Genomic DNA, 21957 nt, shown 5'->3' with positions numbered 1-21957 from the left:
GGGTTTTATTGATGTAACATCTAGATTTGTTTGGGGCATTTTCTTTCCTTGTTTTCTCATATTGTTCAGGTATCAGTGAACCGCTGAAATATTGCAGATTTCCTCTATTGACTTACAATGTCCTTGAAGATTTCTATATATATCCCCCCTTAGCCTTCAGTAGGCTGAAGTCTTGGAGGAAGTTGATAATGCGGTGCTCCACAAGGAAGCTGCCTCTCTAGGAGTGGTGGCCTTCAGGTGGGGTATAATCCCTGCTAGTTGGCAGAGGTGCCTCCACTTGTTGACCAATGGTCATCCAAAGGGGACCTAGGCTGCGGGCTGAGGCAAGGCCTGTTTGGGCCTGAGTCTCTGGTTTTACCGTCCTTGTGGGGAAACCTCACCCGGCAGGGAAGACTCACCCGGTGGGGAGGTCTCGCTGGTCAGTTCCTCCTAGAGGTTCCCTTCAATTTACAGCTACTGCCTGGGCTGGGCTGCCTTCCTCTGCAAAGTTCCCAGGGGCCCGTACCTACCTCCTGGCCCTGGGAGCCTCACCCTTCGCAGATGAATCTCCTTAGGCTGCCCCTCCTCAGAGAATCTGCGCGCAGGCCTGGAACCTTCGCTCCGCCCTAAGCCTGTCTCTGTGTGGCTCTTCCACCCAGAAGCCTCCTAGATCCTGGGACCCTGCTCTGCACCTAATCGCCTGGCTATGCGGCCCCTCCTCTGAGCAGCCACCTGGGGCCCCGTACAATCGCTCTGAGTCCCAGAGACCCGCCACACGCCTCTTCCTCCAGACAGCCGCCCAGTATTCCGGTGCGGTCACTAGGAGTCCAAGCAACTCACTGCGTGCCTCCTCCTCCCACCAACCACCCGTAGCCCTGGGCAATCAATCACTCCGAGTCGAAGTAACCCTCCCCGTTCCTCCTCCTTCTCCAGATAACCCCCGGGTGTTCAGGAGAGGTGGCTCTGAGTGGCTCTGAATCCACGTGACCCGCTGCACGCGTCCTCTGGGCAACCGCCCAGAGCTCTGGTGCGGCCACTCCAGACCAAGTGACCCACCGCGCTTCCCTTCCAGGCAGCCCCCCTGTGTTCAGGAGCTGTCACTTTAAGTCCAAACCACTCACCACTCGCCTTCTCCTCTGAGCAGCCGCCTGGAGCGCTAATGCAGTCACTGCGAGTCTAAACGACCCGACGCGCTCCTCCTCCTCCTCCTCCTAGTCCTCCAGGCAGGCCCCGGTGTTCAGAAGTGGTCTGAGTCCAAACAGCTTGCCATGCAGCCCCTCCTCTGGCAACCGCCTGTAGCTCTGGTGTAGTCACTCTGAATCCAAGCGGCCATGCTCCTCTTCCTCCTCCTCGTCCTCAGGGCAGGCCCCGGGGTTCAGAAGTGGTCTGAGTCCAAACAGCTCGCCACGCGGCTTCTCCTCTGGCAACCGCCTGTAGCTCTGGTGCAGTCACTCCGAATCCAAGCGGCACGCTCCTCCTCCTCCTCCTCCTCAGGGCAGGCCCTGATGTTCTGAGTCCACACAGCTCTCCTCACCACTCCTCCCCTGGGCAGCTGCCGGAGCCCCAGTGGTTGCTCCGAGTCCCAGTGCTGTGTTGAGCGGCCTCCTTTACGGCGCTCCCAGTTGTCTGAGTTCACTGCTCCAGCGGGGGGAGGGGTGTCTCGCCGGCAGCTCTACTTCACAAAGTTCCCTGCGTTCCGGGACTACAGTCCCATCCGGGACACCTCCCCAATGGGAGAGAGTCACCCGGCTGCTTTGAGTTGATCCCAACTGTCTCAATATCTCCTCTTTTGAATCCTGAGTCCTGGAGCAACATGAAATGCAGCCACCCTCTAGGCCGCCATCTTGAAACACTCCTATATTAATTATTAAAAATCGCTTCCTTTCTTTAATCCTTTTTTTTTTTTTTCTTTTTTTTTGTTGGTACTGGGGAGTGAACCGCCTCATGTACTAGGCGAGTGTTCTACCACTGAACCATTTCCCCAGGCCAGAGGAGAAGCTTTACCTAATCCCTTATGTGATAAGTTGTTTCCATTCTCTTTGTGATACCTACTGACTGTTATCAGAGCAAGGTGTTTATTAGAGGAAAGTAGGCTACCTTCTAACACACCTGGGTACTTCTGTTATCCCTCTGGTGGCTTGTGCTTACTAAGAGGTAGTTACATTAATGATAATATGATTAAATCATGTGTATATTAACTGATAAAATATGAATGTCAAAAATCCTTAATTGTAAAGTGAATTGTTATTTCTACAAAAATTTATATTAAAACCTTTGGGGAAACTCAAGATGTCAGTAAGAGTAAGTTGCTTTAAAAATGCTATAAAATTAGGGTAAAAATACTTTAAAAATGCATCTATACTTAGGTTGGCTAAGTTTTTGTTTTAAAGAAATTTAACTAAATATATTGTTTCTCCATTTTGGTTCTGGGGATTGAATCCAGAGGCACTTTACCACTGAGTTACATCCCCAGCTCTTTCAATTTTTTTTTTTATTTTGAAACAGTGTCTTGTCAAGTTGTTGAGGGCATCACTAGAATGCCGATGCTGGCATCAAAACTTGTGATCCTGCCTCAGCCTCCCAAGTCACTGGGATTACAGGCATGTGCCATTATGCCTGCCTTAATCTACACATTTTAGTGCAGTTTATGCAAGAAAGAAAAATTGGAACTCATATTCAAACAGAAAGGCCTTGACTTTATATCAAATTTTGGTTAATCTGTGTCTTTTAAGTTGAAGTGTTAATAAATGTATCATTTTTATCTTTCCCTTCTGCCTTAAACATTTTTTAAAAAACAACTATTAGTCCCTATCAAGGTAGGATAAGAGGGCTTCTGTATACATTTACCTTCATATTCTTCAGTAACCCTGACCATGTTTTGGAGAATCCTGAGAAGAGCCACATATGGGTATGGACTGGACCAATGAATTATGGTCTTGTCTTATACATAGCTTCCACAATTTTATTTCTTATTTTATATTTCCCATTCAGTATCTAAGTTTATTTCCCTCATCTAAACCAATTTTTTACCACTTAGGTATCACAGAAAAAATTTTTACTATCCTGTTGGTACATGACGCGGGTCTGAATCTAATGGTGGGTGAAAGTTTATGTTTAGCAATGTCACTCCTATCTTTCAAGTCCTAATACCCTCCATCAAACTAGTGAACTATGATATAAAGAATCTTATGTTCTTATGGGTTGAAGTGCATACTTGAAAACAGTCTACAGAAATAGTTAATTACCTGGCCACTTTAGTCAGACGTGCATGGTTTAGGTTTCAGCGTTACCACTTATTTTTTGTGTTACTTTCTACAAGTTACTCATATTCTTCACATTTCAATTTCCTCTTTCATAAATTATAATAAGAGTAGCTGCCTCATAAGAATGTTAAGAGGATAAACAAATAATAAATGTTAAGTGTATTGCAGTATGTGGAATATAGTGAGCACTAAATATTACCTATTCTTGTATCATTAGTATATGTTCACAGTTACACCTGCATAATCTTTAAATGGTCTTTATTACTTTCAGTGTTAATAAGTTTGGAAACTCAGAGACCCTAAATTCAATCCTTATCACCAAAAACAACAAAATAAACAAAACAAAAAGAACTCATAGAGAAGTATACAATAGAGTTAATAAATCTAAAGTATACTTAGACACAGAAATACATAGGAACAACTAAAACCAAGAGATTAAAGATTAGATTATTGAGTTAGTGCATATCTACAATATTCTACCTATTATTAAAATGAGGCCCATTAAATTAGAAAAATGAAATACAGTTAACCACCTTCTATTTCCTTCGTAGTTATCATCTGCTATTCATCTACATGATTATAAAACAAGAAGTAAAATCAGAGAAGCTATGTATATTTCCTCTTCAGTATCTAAGTTTGTTTCTCTCAACTGGTTTTCTTTGCGATACCATTTAGGTATCGCAATAAAAATTTATTATTAGCTGTTTTGTTAATTCCTTTCTTAAAAGTATTTAGTGTTCATTAATCACTTTATAAGTCTTATTAATTTACCATATGTTTACATTTCAGGGGACACAGTTCAATCTAACTTATAATTTAATCTCTATAATAATGTGTTTTGTTGTGATCGTTATTACAAATAACTCTGTATATTCTTTACTAAAGACAAAATACTTTTTTTCTTCTTGAGGCTCCCCTAAGGATTTAAAGCTATGATTTAACACAGGTAAAATTATATATAAAACATTAAATTCAGAACTAGTTTTGATAATACTCCTACCTCATGCATCTTACCTTCTTATGCAAAACCACCACTAAAATCTCTGGATAATTCAGAAACATTTTGTCTTTCAGGAATCTAAAAACAAAACATGTTAACTTTTTCTTCAGATTGTGGGGAAATTAATTTAGTAGACTTTAGAAGAGCCAGACAACTACAGTAAAGAGTAAGATTCAGGAAACTGAAACTTAGAAATGTGAGATCAGTTCAGAAGACCCAAAATACTGCATAGAAGGCTGTGATGGTATCTCAGTGGTAGGGCACTTGCCTAGCAGGTGCAAGAACCTATGTTCAATTCCCAGCACTGCCCTAGAACACATTTTATAGATCTCATGTTTGGTCACAGAACCATTCTTTAAAAAAAAAATTTAAAATCAAAATCATATCAGGCATTTTTTCCAACCATAACAGAATGAAAAAAAAAATATTGCATGATATCTTTTGTACATGGAAGGTCAAAGAAATTCAAAGATAGAGAATAAGGAAGTCATTGCCAGCAGCAGTAGTGGGGGCAGAAAAGGAGAGATGTAGGTCAGGTGGGCAGAATGAAGAAATCTAGAGATCTGATGTGCAACGTGAAAACTGTAGTTAATAAAATTGTCCTGTATTTGGGATTCATGCTGAAGGACAAGATTTTAGTTGCTCTTGCCACCAAAAATAGAAAAGTTTGAGTTGATGGATATGTTTGAAGGTCACCTTAATAACCTTCAAACTAGAAAAAGTACAGGTTTTTCTATCAGAGTTTTAGTGTCCCCATGTAGTGTTGACTATCCACTTTTAGGCCAAAAGCTAAAATATGGAAATGCATCACAATTCAGTCTTCTAGTGTCAACCTTCCTCTAAAATCTGTCTACTTGTGTTCATCTTCTAGAACTGTTGGGTAGTTTACATTTTTTTCCCAGTTTATAGTGTTAGATATCTGAGGGAGGACCCATGTGATAGAATTTTTCTTGGCTGTACAAAGCAAAACCTCCTCAGTAGTATTTTGGGAGTTTGGGCTTTCATAAACACTGACACTTTCTCAAATAACTTGTTTCTAGCCATAGAAATATTTGTATACCAGGGAACTGATATTTAGTTTTAATGCCAAAAATTTTAAAAACTGATTTTATTGTTCTCTTCCTTATCATTTGTTGTTCCAGACTTTTATGTAATTGTTTTTTTTCTTTTCCATACATTCAGTGAGTAAATGACAGAACTCATAAGAAAAATATATAAATTTTTAAGTTTGAGATTTGCTTTTTAGCTTTTTTTTTTTACTGTAATATATAATACTGCTATAATTTCATCCTCCTACAAGGTTTTCTTTTTCAAACCTTAAAAGAAATTAATTAGTGAACAGAGTGTTTTATTTAGTTTAAAATCCAGAAGTTGCAGGAGATGTATGAAAACTTGCCTGTGAACCAAATCAGTGTCTGCTTTTTCACGCAAAGATCACCCTTCTTGGTACCACACAACCAAGGGCAAGGCAAACAGTATTTCACGCCTTTGTGTATTTAAGGACAGTCACAATAAAAATCCTTGCCTACCTCTAAATCAGAGCCTTTCCTGGCAGAATGCTAGTTCTGTTCCTCAGCTAGCCCTGTTTTTTCCGGGGATTTACTTTCACTGGAGAAGACAGCTCATCTTTGTATACCCTGTTTTTCTCAGGAATTAATCATCTACTTAGCCTCTTCTTTATTCTTTCCCAGCCAGATGATACCAGGGTCTTAGGGAGGTTGAAAGGCAACTTGTTCTCTTACAAAGACTGGCAATTTCTGACAAATATTTTAAGGTCAGAGAAATGTGATTCTTCACCCAGGGTTAGAATTAATGTGTTCTCTGTTTTAAGTTCCCTATTATAACATTAGTAGCAACTGCACATTCTAAAAACAAGCCAGAAAATTATTGGCCTTCACACTTAATCTTTGAACATTTCTCAGTAGTCATTTTTGTCTGTGAGACAAAGACTTAATTTGTTTTTAACCTGTTCTTTTTAAAAAATATTTTAATTGGCACATAATAATTGCACATAGATATAATGTGGTTATTTCAATAGTAGTATCAGATCAGGGTAATTGTAATATCTATCACCCAATCATTTGTCATTTGAATGTTGAGATCCTTTAAAATCCTCTGTACTAGCTATATTGAAATATATAATTAGTTGTTTTCAGCTGTAGTTAAAAGTATAACCATATTTATCCTTTTAATCTATTCTCACAGAATTTTATTACCGTACTGGCACAGTGTTCATGTTTATGCAGTTTGTAACAGTTTCTGCCTCCACATTGATTGGTTAGGATATTTTTCAGTTTCCCAAAGTTTTGAAAAAGAAAAAGAAAAAGAAAGATTTTAAATAACCTTCTATGGTTCTTATTGCTTTCTTTGTTAATCCTAGACCTTTTGGGTCTGTGTAGGAGAAACCAGTTTAGTCTGTACAGCTGACCATATATATATATATACATCATTACTATCCAAGTCTGTTTCTCTCTCAATTCTTAAGTATGTGTAACAATAATTTTTTTCTGGGAATTTTATGTAATTTTACCTAGGCAGCATATTTTTAGCCATCATTGATACCTAATGCAAAAGGGGAAACAGCAGTGTAAATGCATTTTATATCACGTTTGAAGCACTGTTCTGAGATTATCCTCCAACCCCTTCCTTTAAAGAGCTTATAATCTAGAAGAGTTTAATGACTTATTATTTATATATTTCTATATAAATAATAGAATAGGTAGAATTTGTACTTCAAATTTTATAATACCAGAATCCTAGATCTAATATATAACTTAACATAGTTTTAAATCTGAGTTGGTAAAATGTTCAAAAATAAACTTGTTTCTAGCTTTCTTCTATTCTAAGCACCTCTTCTCCAACATACTGTACCTTTCCCTGTCAAAAAATAAAACAATTTATACTAGCACTATTCTAGTCTGCACTCTGCGAAAAAAATAATTTTTGCTCTTTAAATATCAGTTATCCATTTGGGGGCAGGGAGAGGGGCATAAACAACTGAGGCAAGAAGTATGAGTAATTTTATTTATTACTGGTGTGTTCTGTCCACCAATCAACATGTCTAGTATATCTTTTGTGTGGCATAACACAATTGCATGAAAATAGAACTTATGTGGGAAGAGCACACCTATTCTTACATTTCCTTGAATACTACTTAGAATTGCCAATTTTCTTCAGCTTTAGTCACTAAAGGAAAGGCATGAACAGATCATTTATTCTTCCAAAACCATACAAAAAAAATTAGAAACTCATTAAGTCATTCAACAAATAGTAGCACTTGTACTGTGCCTGGCACTATTATAGTTACTACTAATGATACAGAGGTATGTAAAACAAAGGTCCCTTTTTTATTTTCAGATATATTCTGAATACTAAATATATAAAAGGTACAATTAAAATGTCAAGAAAGGCTGCTTTCCACTATGCTGACTTCATCAGTGCTGGACTTGCCTTGGATTGGAAACAACTATTTTCAGATATTGGACAGTTAACAGCATGGTGGTGTGATTCCTGAGAGAAAGGCTGGGGTGGGGGACAAGAACTAGACGAACCCACCTTTCTGCAGTAAGGTATTCTGACTATGGAGAACTCTAGCAGAGAATGACAGTCTTCCTGAACTGAGGAAACAGATTAGAGAATACATATTGTAGAGAATCTAGCAAAGAACTCTGAGGCTCAAAGATAATGGTGAGATTATAACATAGAAAGGAGTTTCTGACTAAACATCCATTTCGAGTGAAAAATCTGTTCTGTTTTGATCAGCACTGAGATTATAGTTCACTTCAGCTCTTTGTCTACCCTAATTGAAGGAGAAATATGATTGTCTTGGAACTGTGGTGATATGTCTATGAGAGGAGCATAATTTCTCCAGATACACAGGGTGAATGAGCTTGAGAGACTTTAGTTTTATCAAATAATTTGTATATACACTAGTTCATTAAGATGAAAACACTGCTTTTTATACTGTGGATCTGGTGCTAGCTCTTGTCTGCCTGGAAGTTAGAGGGTTACTTTATTCTTTGGCATCACATCCCTATCTTCTTATCAATCTGTGTTCTTCCATCCTCTGAAATGAAATATTTTCTTCTTCTCCATCTTATCTATCTTTCCTTTTCTCTTTATTCATCATCAGAAACAATTTTTTCAAAGATTTTTCTTTTGGTGCCAAGTTAGTGAGTGACCATATTGAAACCTTTCACATATTTTCAATCATGATAGCACAATTTAGAAACTGAGTGTGAGAACTCACTATGAATCACTATAAAACTTTTAAGAATAATTTCATTATTTACTTTGGGTTTAATCAAGTAACTATAGCTTTTCTATATTAACATTCCACATTTATCTAACTTGGATGCTGCATAATAACCCTGAACTAGAATCTTCAGAGATTGTGTACTATACGTAAAATACACAGATTTAGTTGTTCTTCTTTCTCCACATTTTTGACTTCACACTATGCCATTAGTGGAAATGAAGGCCATTAAAGGCTTGTAGAACTAGATTGGCCCTACTGAAAAGATGGAAGAAAAGATTTGTAAAAGACTGCTCTGATTAAACTTGCTCAAATAACTATGTCTATTCATGTGAGAATTCTTTTTTAGTTTAATTATTAAATATTTTCTCTGTACCTGTTATCTCTTAATTCTGTTATTACTTAACTAGTATTCCAGTCATGACTCTTTAATACATTGTTCTTGTAATCTGAAAATATTTTATCAATGCTTCCCTTTATATTGAATACCAATTTAAATGTAGTTGCCTAAATATTTTGTTCACAACACAGCATGGGCAAAAAAAGGAAGAAATAAATCAAGAATTGCCCTGTTGAAATACAGTTAGCTATAGTACACTTTTTCTCAATTTTATTCATTTGGCATAACATCTTTATGACTTTTGCTTTACCTGCTTATAGCTATACTTGTTTTTAACCTAATATTTTCTTGGAATTTTATGCCTCAATTTAAATAAATTTATTTTAAAAGAGATTTAAGTAAGAGAAACATTAGTAAACTGGAAAATAAGTATCATGTGCCATAACTATAATATTAACTAGAACATTCAACCTATTTATTAACCCTCAAACAGGTCTGAAGTTAAGCTGTTCTTTTTTGTTAAAAAGGAGAATTAGCTGATATTAGTACCACATTAAAAATTTCTTCTTGACATATTTGGAAAGATTGACAGATAATGGAAAATAGGATAACTTTGTAGCTATTTCATTCATTAAAATAGACTAGACTATGCTGCCATAACAAAGAACCTTAAAAATCTTAGTGATTTTACAGAACAAATGTCTATTTCTAGTTTACCCAGCAAGTTTGAATAGCTTTCCAGGTCAGCTGTCTTATGTGGAAATACATAGCAGTCCAGGCTACTTCAGCCTCGCAGTTTTACTATCTCACCATGAGATTTTCTTCATGACTTTTATTCTAGAGGAAGAGACAGGCCATTAGAATCATGCAGGGGCCATAGTTACTTCTACTGTAATCATGTTAGCCAGAACAAATCACAGAATCCTTCCTACGTACCACAATAGCCAGCAATTACAGTCACCCCTCTGCCTAGAATGGCATGAGATCAGAATGTTGGTAGGCACCATGATGTCTGCCACACTCTGTAATTCCATACTGCCTTTTTAAGGATCATTTAAAATTATCTCTTATGTCCTAAAATGAGTTTGATACCATGAGGAAAAATGATATGAATGAAATGATATAATTGAAATAAAAATACCTGGAAATGAATCTATCATTGACCACTTAATTACTGTGATCTGTGTAAGAGATCTTATGATTGTTTCCCATTTGTAAATAGGATTAATGTGTTCCTCCTAGAAAAAATTTTATGTTGGTCAAATGAGCTTAGGTTAAAAATGTAAATAAAAAAATGAAAAATAAACATATACATCTTGTTATTTTATTTGTTGTTGCTTAGCATTTTTGAAATCAGAATAATTATTTTTAGAGATATATGCCTAGAATTAGAATTGAGCTTGAGAAGTTTTTCATTACAAAGAAAAGAGGAAATATAGAGTCCCAAATAGATTTATCTCTTTCCACTGGTTCCCCCCCCAACCCCCACCCTCATCCCCTCAGGGGTGTGGACCTAACCCAGGGCCTCACTCTTGTGAGGCAAGCATTCTACCATGGAGCTGTATTCCCACTGCTTCTATTGGTCTTTCTAAAACAAAGTTGAAACGTAGTTTTTCTACCACTGAAATACTTTTTTTCAATTTTTTTTTTTTCTTCTCAGCAGTGCTAGGAATTGAACCTAGGGCCTGGCAAATGCTAGGCGATTACGAAGCTATAGTTCCCCAGCCCTTTTTAAATTTTATTTTAAGATAGAGTCTTCATTTGCCTAGGCAGAACTCAAACTTAGATTCTCCTGTCTCAATCCCCCCAGTCAACTGGATTATAGGTGTGTGTGTACCACTGCACCTGGCTAAGAAAAAAAAAATTTAAGAGTAGTTCCGGCTAGGCATGGTAGCCCTCACCTGTAATCCCAGTGATTCAGGATGCTGTAACTCTTGGTAAAATGCCCCTGGGTTAAACCTAACCAGTACCAAAAAAAAAAAAAAAAAAAAAAAAAAGTATTTTCATTAGGCCAAAAAATTAATTAAAAAGAAAAAAATGTTCTTACATTTCATTTTGCTTTGGAGTACCAAATAAGAACTGAGCAAAAATTTAAATTATGTATAAAACTATAAGAAGACTAACATCAATAAATGTAATGTTGGAGAAAGTTTAGTTTCTAAACATTTTTATTTGACAAAACTTTAAATAGTATCAATTAATTTCTCAAGATAAAGTGTGATAATATTTATTTCAATTGACTAAATCCATAACTCAGGTATCAGTGCACATTTCTTATATCCTGTTGATATAAAAATAAAGCCACATGTACCTGAAGTAACCAGCTTTTCTAGGCCACTTCTGTCTCAAATTCTTCCTTAATTTTCTAATAGAGTTTATAAAGGAATGATGTTATTTCTTCTTATTTGGTAGAATTCATCATTGCTGCCAGCTGGGACTGGGCTTTTCTTTGTGGGAAAATGTTTAATTACTACTTCAATTTCTTTCTTGTTATAAATCTATTCAGATTTTTCCATCACTTAATTTATCAACTTTGATTATTTGTTCTTTCTAGGAATTTGTCCATTTTATCTAAATTATCTAATTGGTGATCATAAAATCATTCATAATATTCACTTATGATTCTTTTCATTTCTATGGAGTCAATAGTGATATCCCCTTTTATTCATGATTTTGGTAATTCATGTCAGTTTTTCTTCATCAGATTAAGGTTTTTTAATTTTGTTAATTTTCTTTTAAGAATTAAATTCTGCTTTCATTGTTTTCTTCATTTTTTATTTGCCATTTTATTTATTTTTGCTTTCATCTTTATTATTTCCTTTTTCTGCTTATTTGGGTTTTAGTTTGCTCTTTAGTTCTGCTTTTTAAAGACACAAAGTGAATGTATTTTTCCCCAGTGACTTTTTTTAGAAGTTATTTGTTTTTTTATTTTTTACAGACTGCATTTTGACTCATTGTACACAAATGGGATACATCATTTCATTTCTATAGTTGTATACGATGTAGATTCATACCATTCGTGTAATCACACATATACATACGGTAATGATGTCTGTCTCATTCCACCATTTTTCACCACCCCCCCTCATTTCCTTCTACATAATCTAAAGCTCCTCCATTCTTCTTCTCCATCCCACTCCTCAGCTTATACCCAAAGGACTTAAAATCAGCATACTACAGTGACTCAGCCACATCAATGTTTATAGCGGCTCAATTCACAATAGCTAGATTGTGGAACCAACCTAGATGCCCTTCAGCAGATGAATGGATAAAGAAACGATGGTGTATATATACACAATGGAATATTATTCAGCCAGAAAGAATAATAATAATATGGCACTTGCAAATAAATGGATGGAATTGGAGAATATCATGCTGAGTGAAATAAGCCAATTCCCAGTTACTTTTGCAACCATAAAACTCTTCATGAAACTTTAAAAGAAGGTAAATATACAAAATCTATAATTTTCTAAAACTACCTGTTTTAAAACTTTTTTTTATCTTCCATTTTGAAGGAAATACTTTACTCAACAGGAAGAGCTTCTTGACATTCTTCCTTTCTTCAAGATGTTGTTTGTGTATCATTAAAGTATGTTCATGATAACAGTTAATCAGCACATTGGACAGGTTGGAAGCATCTATTTCCATTTATTTCCAGATATTCATGGTACCCTGAATAAATGTTTAGGAACTTAAATGCTAATAATATTATAGGATTCTACCTATGAAAGATCTGTTAAACTTTTTAAAGTCACATTTTCTCTTTCCCAATACATTACCCATTGTTTCTCTTCACTTCCTTGACTGTTCTGAAGTTCAGATTGTTTACCATCATGCACTTTATAGATTTAGCTCTTATTTTTAGGTCTTTCATCCATTTACATTTAATATTCTGTGTGGTATAAGGGTTCAGCTTCATTCTTTTGCAGAAAGATATTCAATTTTCTCAAAACCATTTATTGAAAAGACTGTCCTTTTACTATTAAATGGTATTGGTACCCTTATTGAAAGTTATATGATCTTAGGGTTTGTAGGTCCTCCATTCTGTTTCATTGGTCTGTATGTCTGTCTTTACTCCAGTACCAAAACATTTTGCTTACTGAAGTTTTGCAGTAAGTTGTATTACAAATGTCTTCAATCAGAGGCCTGACTCTAGAGATCTAGAAAGACTAGGTTTGACCACCTGTTTCTTCTAGAGTCCAGTTAACAGACATCATGATGATGAAGCAGGAAAGGGGTTTATTTCCTGCTGGACCAGAATGGGAAGACAGTTGATCTTGAAAATTGTCTTCCATACTGAAAACAGTTTCAGGATTATATGGGGGAAGAACAAAAGCAGAAAACTAAGTAGTATGCGTATGCAGAGCAATTTGGATTGGCCTGGTTCTAGGTCTAGTTCTTGGAAGTCCTGGTGTGGCTTCTTGGTACCAGGGTTTGGGGGGCAGTTTCTGTTCAGTTTCCATTTCCAGCATGACTGCCCACAGAAACACAGAGCAATAACAAAATTTAGGTTAATCAAGATAATGACTAGGCCTTCCTTTAAATCCCTTTATTATTGTTGTTGTTGTTTTTATGCCAGCCACTGAACTCAGGGCCTTGTGCATGATAAACACACTTTGTACTACTAAGCTACACCTGTAATCTTGTAGTAAGTTTTGAAATCAGGAAATGTAAGGACTCCAATTTTATTCTTTTTCAATGCTGTTTTGACTATTCAGGGGTCCCTTGAGATTTCATGTTAACTGTAGGATGGGTGCTTCTATTTTTGCAGTAAAAGGTCATTGAGATTTTCACAGGGATTGCTTTGAATCTATCTTTTATTTTGGGTAGTATTGCCACCCTAACAAGCCTTTCAGGGGATGCTTTTTCATTAATTGATGACTAATTTGTTTCAGCAGTATTTTATAAAGTTTTCAGCATAGAAGTGTTTTTGCCTCTTTGGTTACATTTATTCTTAAGTACTGTGTGCGCACACATGTGTGTTTATGTGTGTGTGTTATTTTAAATTGAATTGTTTCCTTAGTTTTCTTCTCAGATTATTCATTGTTAGTGTATAGAAATGCAGCTGAGTTTTGTGATCATGTAACTTTGTTGAACTCATTTATTACTTTTATTAATTTATTTTGTGGAATCTTCTTAGAGTATTCTACATGTTAGATTATATAATCTGCAAGCAGAGATAATTTACTTCTTCCTTTCTAATCTGGATGCTTTATGCTTCTTTTTCTTTCCAAAACTAAGAATCTTTTTATCCCATTTGCCAGTTTATCTTTAGACTAATCTTATTATACTTGATATTTCAAATCCTACTTTGTGAAAATACTTCCTTTTTTCCCCCCACACTTATGTTTATTAAAAACTGACAAACAAACAAAACCTGTACAAAAAATATTCCAAGTCATTTATCACTTTCAAACAGTAATCATGAGACACATTATTGCCTAGGGCCTCCTCCTCTTCTTCCACAGCCATGTCTCTTCCTCTACCTTCAGCCTCGGCCTCTTCCTGCAACAGCTTCCCATTTCTTAGATTTCACCTTAGGTTTAACATCCACAAGTAGTGTATCCAGAGGTAAGCTATCTGGTAGAATAAAGTATCAAATGTTATTTCCCCGAATACTCAATGCTTCTAGTTGTACACGTTCTCTGTTCTTCAGGGTCATTTTCACAGCTTTAAGATGTGTATTCATGCTGACATCTACACCTGTAATTGTTCCATGGACCTGTGTTCCATTCTTCAATTCAGTGGTTACAGTTTCATGACTCATTTTCATCAAAAATCTCACGAGCTTCTTCCTAGTGGTGCTGTTGCCCTTTTGGTCTGATAGCTCACAATATCAGACAACGGAAAACCCTCCAACTAAGAGTTATGAATCGAAAATACTTTGATACTGGTAAAGCAAAACTTTTAAACCTGAACTATCTCTGAAATAAAATGGTTTATCAAGCCATTATAGGTGTTAACCTGAAAAAAGAACAGGTCCTGGGACAAATTTCTGCTGTAGGATTATTAGAAAAATGTTCATTAGACCTAAAACTAAGAATATTTTTCGTAATGAAATATTTAAGGAAGGAAAGCACAAGATGTTTACACTGAACCTTCATTGGCCATAGATAGGAGAGGGGTGGGACAGTGCAAAGATGGGAAGTCTTTGGAATAGGAAGGCAGTTCATAAAGAGTAATAATTGTTGCTTCTGCATTGGCTGGGGTTAATAGTCTGGAAAGTTTATACATAAACAGGGTTTGGTGGCACTGGTAGTCAGACTTGATGGGAATTAAATCAAGGTTTCATCACACTTCCAGGAATGTGAAGTCATCTTTTGTTGGTTTTACATGCAACTGTGAACTGATTAACTTCCCTTATATCTTTCCCCACTCCTTCCTCTTGTCCTTGTAATAAAGTTTAGGATATCTCAGAATTTTTCCTTCATCAGCACTTTGTGTTATTCTGCCTATTATATTCACCCTTCATTTTTCTTTCTTTCTTTCTTTTTTGCCATTCTAGGGCTTGAACCCAGGGATAAATCCCTCTACCACTGTGCCACATCCCCAATCCTTTTTATTTTATTTTTTTATTTTGAGACAGGGTCTTGCTTGCAGTTCTTGAACTTGAAGTTCTCCTGCCTATCCTCCCAAGTACCTAAGATTATAGGCATGTACCACTCTGCCCAGCTCATTCTTCATTTCTCATTTTTCTGACCTTTCCTTTGATTTTGTCAATCTCCATACAATTCTTTCATGAGTATCTAATTCTTGTGCTACTCTCTTTTTAAAAATTCCTTTCTGCTTTGAAACCTTTATCAAAGACAAATGCCTCAATAGTTATTTTAAATCCTTATTTTAATGCTGTTTTATTTGTTTGGATTAAGTTTGCATCAATATCATCAACATCATAACAGTGTACACAGGAACCTCCATAGGTGGATTTTCTTTTTACTATTGACAGTCCTGTGTGATAGATCTGATTGCTCTTGTTTGCTGTCAAAGGAACACCCACACACACACACACACACACTACCAAGAGATCTTGGGAATAATTGTCATTGTTTAACCTAGACCTGTTGTTTGTTTGTTTGTTTTTGGTTTTTTGTTTGTTGCTAGGGATTGAACTCGGGGGCACTCAACCACTGAGTCACATCCCCAGCCCTTTTTTGAATTTTATTTAGAGACAGGGTCTCAGTGAGTTGCCTTGTGCCTCACTGAGTTGCTGAGGCTGGCTTTGAACTTGAGATCCTCCTGCTTCAGCCTCCCCAGCCACTGTGTCACCTAGACCATTTTAGTTTGAACATTTTACTACTTTCTAAAGCATAACCTGTATTTACTTCAACATTGTATACCCTTCTTAGTTTTTTTAAACAATGAATATTGTTGTTATTCTCATTCCCTGTTTTAGTCCACTTTTTGGCAGCTGTGACTAAATGACCTGACCAGCACAACTGTAGAGGAGGAATAGTTTATTTGAGGGCTCACAGTTTCAGAAGTCTTAGTCTATAGAAGGCCGCTCCATTCCTCAGGGCTTGAGGTGAGGCAGAACATCATGGAGGAAGAGCATGGTGAAGGGAAGCAGCTCAAATGGTGATCAGAAAGCAGAGAGAGAGCCTACACTCTCTACAAACAAAATATATACCCCATAGCCATGCCCCCAATTAACCACTCCCTCCAGCCACACCCCACCTGCCTCCATTTACCACTATTAATCCCATCAGGGAATTAATCCATTGATTAGATTAAGACTCTCACAACCCAATCACTTCTCCTCTGAACCTTCTTGCATTGTCTCACACATGAGCTTTTGGGGGACACCTCACATCCAAGCTATAACATTTCCCTCTAGCATCTTAGACATTTTTGTGTTACTCCCTCTTTCCCCGCAACACACACACAAAATTCAGACTTTCCAAATCATGCTGAAACTGTGATGTTAGTATTGACACAGCAAAACCAGTAATATTCACCATTTCTCACTTAGTTTTCAAGAATAATAGTAGAATGTGCTGGAAATGTAACATCCTGAGATAAAGAAGAGCTGGTTGGAACATCCTGGGCCTGTTCCCAGTCCCCTGCCCATAACTGGATGCCCTTTAATGCTCTCACCCAGTGACTCAAATGACCTGAGGGTATAACACTCAGGATAGACTGCTTTCCAAGATTCCTCCGCTGTGGTGCAAGTGAGGCACACACAGACAAGGCTTTATCCATCCTGAGCAGATTTTCTGAGCCTTGGGGCAACAGCTAACAGTGGATCCTAGTCTTCTGTTTTCCCTTATTGTCTATCCTTAATAAATCTGTTTTGCACTACAAAACCTAGTAGTATTCGGTGCTGGGCATTGCTCTGAGGTTTTAATTTGAATTAATGTAATCTTTACAACTGATCCATGATGTAGGTACTGCTATTAACCCAAAATAACTGGTAAGGAAACATGCACACAGAAAGATTCTTACAGCTAAGAAACATGGAACAGGTGGGAATCTAACTTAGGCTTTGTAGTTTCAAAGCCTAGACCCTAATTCTTGTACTATCCAACTCCTTTATTGTTGTGCTACCATGTTATACTGCCTCTACATACTGTGCATTGAAACCACTTGCTTACTTTATTTTCCATAGCCATAGTCATCACTGCTCCATGTCTTTCAAACCATCATTCCTGTCCTCCAAATCCACATGCATCCTTCCTCAACCTCTGCCAGATTCCCAAAGTCAAGTCTCTTACAGTGTAAAAATCATGTTCCCAGTGGAGGATCAGATCACCTCTCAGTAGTAGTTTCCCGTGGGCTCTTACATCACAATAAAATATCTGGTTTTGGTTTTCGTTGTTTTTATTCATCTTACTCAACCACTTTTATTTCAACTATCAGTAAAATTCTTTTGATGTAGCATTTTCTTACCTATCTGAATTATCTTATATACCATTTTTACAATGAAGTTTATTAAAATAGTCTAGGCTTTCAAGAAAAATACAGTCTACATCTTCTAAGTGATCCTTTTATTTTTCTCTACCAAGAGGTATTATGACTACTGGACAATCTGTCATTTTCTGTGATTGTATCTCCTGTGTTTGACTGGCTTACGAGTAACATTTGTTGTCTATAATAGCACCATTACCATCTCCTTTATAAAATAATTTAACTTTATTATTAGACACACACAGTACCCCATGGATGAGGAAGTGGTAAAGGTAGATAGAAGAAATGATTATATATCATTTGTGAGCTTTAAAGATAATCTTAGCTGGAATTCCCTGAGAAGGGAGTCAGTATGACATTAGGCTTCACAAATCAAAGATAACTATCTTTGTTAGTTAATTATGTATTTTAATAAAAAAATGCATGTTTTCTCTTCTATTATCTATTCAATTTCTGATTAATACCATTTAGTCCATACTCTTTTCATAGTCTTCAGCTATTTTTTTTTCTGTATGATTTCTAGGACCCTGATCTTTCCCTTTGATTTCCTCTCATAAATTTTGTATATTCCTCATACCTCCCTCCAGTTTTTCTACCATTCTCAATTTCTTTTTTATATTTCTCCTCTAAAATGCTGTTTTCTGTCTGTTTATTACTCCAAAAGTTTACTAAGTAGAACTTTTAGATATAGAGAGTCCCTTGATCAGGAACCAGTGCTGACTTTGTCAGAACTCAGCAGGTATAATAGTTATTCTGATGCCATGATAATACTTTAATAAAATTCTAGTAAAGGACTTAAAAGTGTTAAGAATAAAATTATAATCATTTCTCCTAAATGCAATATTGAATAAATAAAATGTTTTGTTATTTTTTAATCAGTTGGTGAGAATATAATGAAAGAGATTTGGATGTTGGCTATTAGTCACTTGCATATATATCTCAAGAATTTAATTTGTGATAATGATTTTAAAAGACACACTCAAATATTATTACACTCTTAGCAGAGTTGAAAGTTCTGCTATCCCAAAGCTTACTTTTGGATACAAATCATCCTGTTGGCGCCCTTGAAATTAGGCCTCTGTTGCTACGGAGACAGTGACAGACTTTAAGTTGTATTTTTAACATATACTTGAAATATATATATACACATAATTTAAGTTTTAAGTTATGATTTAGTTGTCTGTAGGTTTTGAGTATTGGCACATTTAAAAATTATTTTCTATATCCTTTAAATACTTTATCATTTTTAATCTTCCAAAGAAAATAAAGAAGAATTCTGGCCATTGGAATGACTACGTTTTATAATTCTTTTTAGAGCATATTTAGGAATAACAGAATCCCTTGTGGGTCAGTAAGGAATGAGGATTTTGAAGAACATGCAGGAACTTTTGGAAAAACAAAAAATGGCAATGTGATCTTAAACATTTACATGTCTTAGACGCATATAGTTATGACACTAATATATAAAGCATACAAAGCAATTTCACATTCATTTGATCTTTTTGTACTAGTACTATGCTAAATCGTTTCACCTTATTAAAGTTTATTTAATAGAACTCAGTTTTAAAGTACCATAGCAATCTTCATAATTTTAACTTTTAAAATACTTAACTGAGCCTAGCACAGTGGCACACGCCTATAATTCCGGTGTATTGGGCAGTTGCAAGTTTAAGGCCAGCCTCAGCAATTTAGTGAGGCCATAAGCAACTTAGTGAAACTCTGTCTCAAAGTGTAAAAGGGTAGGGGCAGTGCTGGGGATGTCACAGTGGTAAAGTACCCCTGGGTTCAATACCCAGTACCAAAAAACAAAGCAAAAAACTTATTATTTGAATAAACATTAACAGTATTTCTTAATTTTCCCCTAAAAATCAGTAAATAAAATTGATGTGTGCTTTCAATAAGTAAAACTTTCAATTCATAAATTGTACTTCATTCCTTATAATAATGAATGAATTCCATCACATGGAATATTACTATTCCATAGACTTCATGATTAAATTTGTAACTAAATTACATCTCTTCAGCATCAGTATCAAATTGGCATGGCCTAGTTAATATTTTAGTCTGCTAGGAGTTTCAACTTCCTACATTAGTGACAGAACACTGCATTGATTGATTTAGACTGTAGAGATTAGGAGTGATGGCTTGTATTTAATCCTACTTTTGGTGTTTATCATGACTGAGTATTAAAGCAGCTTTCTGGATAAAGACAATCTTTTGATTACAGACAGTTATCATGAACAAAACCTTTAAACTTAGTCCCATCATTTCCTTAGTTAGTACTTATATTTAATGGCACTAAAAGCCAAAATAGGAAAGTTCTTTGCTTTATAAAGAGAGAAAAGAGCCAGAAATAGCAGATAATCATAATTTATGCTTATAGTTTTGAATATTAGATTTTAGCTTTTCTCTTTTTCAGTGACTTTTTAGCAATACCCATCTCCTCTATGAAGAATGCAGTTAATTTTTTTTTTTCTGGCACAAAAAAAGAGTAACCTGATCTGAGTCTGACAGAGTGTGTCGTTCATTTAAGTGCTTCCATCTGTTGCCTGCTGTTCCCCTTACTCATGACCCCTCTATGTTTCTCTCTTTCCCTTCTCCTTCTCTTTCCCTGTTTCTCTTTACTTTTTTTCTCTCCCTTCCTTTCTGTTTTCCTCTCTCTCTCCTCCCTCTCTCTCTGGCTCTCTCTCTTTGTCCTTAGCCCCTCTGAGGAAGGCAAAGTTTGTTGAGAGCCCACGAATTCCAGAATCCGAGCTTGGCTCCCCAACCCTCACTTCAGCTCAGAAACTGGACGTGGACGCATACTGCCCTGGTAAGCATGCATGCAGAGTGTCTGCTTTGAAAGAGGGAGGATTGGATCAGGCCCATCCAGCAGAGCAGAGTTTTGCATGTATACTACTCATAAAATCATGTTAACTCTTTTACAGCCGGTTATATATTCTCCTTAAAGAATATAGTTTTTATTGGAAATTCTGTTTTGACTTTTGATATAATAATAGTAAATATTGAAAGCAATTTCAAAGATAGTTTTCAAAAGAAAATAATTTGAGTTATTTTTGTGATTTGAAATAATAGAAGAGATTTTGTCATAGCCTTGTGCAAATGGGAATGTTGAAGATATGAATATGAATCTTCACTCAACACTGGACCTTTACATATGACCTATTATGCCTAATTTCTACTAGAATTCTGGATAGTTATAGGAAATACTTGTGATGTTGGAAACATTAAACTTGAATTAGGAAAGAAATAGATTCCTGAGTTGAATTCCTTTTGGACACTCACTTTTAGAAATACCTCTTCTTATGTCTGGCATGTAAACACATGTGGGACTTCACTAAAACCCTTCCTGTGTGGGAGCCAAACTGAGACAGACTCATTATCAATGCTTAGATTCTTTCAGACTTAGATGTGTTGCCTGGCAACATCCTTTACACTCTTTCTAGAGTGAGTCTATAGAATTGTGTCAGCAGTGTTCACAGTTCTAGTTGAGTATACAGATCTGAATGTTAGTAAAGGACCTTAGAAGATTTGGTTTTGGGTCTTTTGTTTATTCTTGCTCATTAAAATTGCTGTTAACCAGCATGAATACAATCACTTAGTATTTACAGCATTAGGGGTCAGCAGAGTAAAATGATTCCTAGTTCTAGAAAAGATATCAATAGCTCTGATCATAAATGTCAGGATAATGTATCTCTGAAGCCAGATAGGACAAGCTAAAACAAGAAACAAACAATGGGAGAAACCTGGGCCAAACCTAATGAAACAAAAGACATTTGATTTTATATGAATCAATTTTTAAAATATTGAAAGACCTTGAGAATTTCACTCTCAGAGTATTGAACTTTGAACTTCAACCACTGTTACAGATGACTATTCAATAATGTTTATGTATTAGGAAACAGCTTTCCTGTTTCCAAAAGGAACAAAAGCTCTTTAACATGTTTTCAGGTATGGTCATACTTCTTAGGCAGTGGAATATTGTGTTTTGCATTTCTTCATGCAAATTTTAGTGTTCTAAAGTGAAATAAATAAATGCATTAACCCCTCTGCCTTTTTCCTAAGGCTTGTTCTTTTATGGGAGGGTTTGGGGTGAGTGGGTAACTGGGTGTTGAACCCAGGACTTCGCACATGCTATGAAAGTACTCTACCATTACCAGCTCCTTTTGTTTTCCAGATTTGCAAGTTAAAATACTCTTAGAGGAGTCTAATTTTT

General features: G+C 36.1%; 1 protein-coding gene and 1 pseudogene across 13 annotated transcripts in view; one reads left to right on the top strand and one right to left on the bottom strand.

The window, feature by feature from the left end:
• TANC2 (tetratricopeptide repeat, ankyrin repeat and coiled-coil containing 2) overlaps positions 1 to 21957 on the top strand; it is a 554326-nt gene that overhangs the window by 221684 nt on the left and 310685 nt on the right. For 8 of the 12 annotated variants that reach the window (XM_079134942.1, XM_079134940.1, XM_079134931.1 and 5 more), the window contains one exon: positions 20443 to 20553. The exons of the other annotated variants lie outside the window; for them this stretch is intronic. In XM_079134942.1, the coding sequence (XP_078991068.1) occupies positions 20443 to 20553 (111 nt within the window). The remainder of the gene's footprint in view (positions 1 to 20442; positions 20554 to 21957) is intronic. 12 annotated transcript variants of the gene reach the window in all.
• On the bottom strand, positions 13392 to 17446 carry LOC306657417 (small nuclear ribonucleoprotein Sm D1-like; annotated as a pseudogene). The gene is made up of 2 exons: positions 17429 to 17446; positions 13392 to 14664 (listed from the first exon to the last, which is right to left on the bottom strand). The product of its transcript is annotated as a small nuclear ribonucleoprotein Sm D1-like (transcript).

This window comes from Sciurus vulgaris, assembly GCF_902686455.1.
Source record: "Sciurus vulgaris genome assembly, chromosome: 3".
Classification (NCBI taxonomy): domain Eukaryota; kingdom Metazoa; phylum Chordata; class Mammalia; order Rodentia; family Sciuridae; genus Sciurus; species Sciurus vulgaris.
This window is presented reverse-complemented; position numbering and strand designations above follow the sequence as displayed.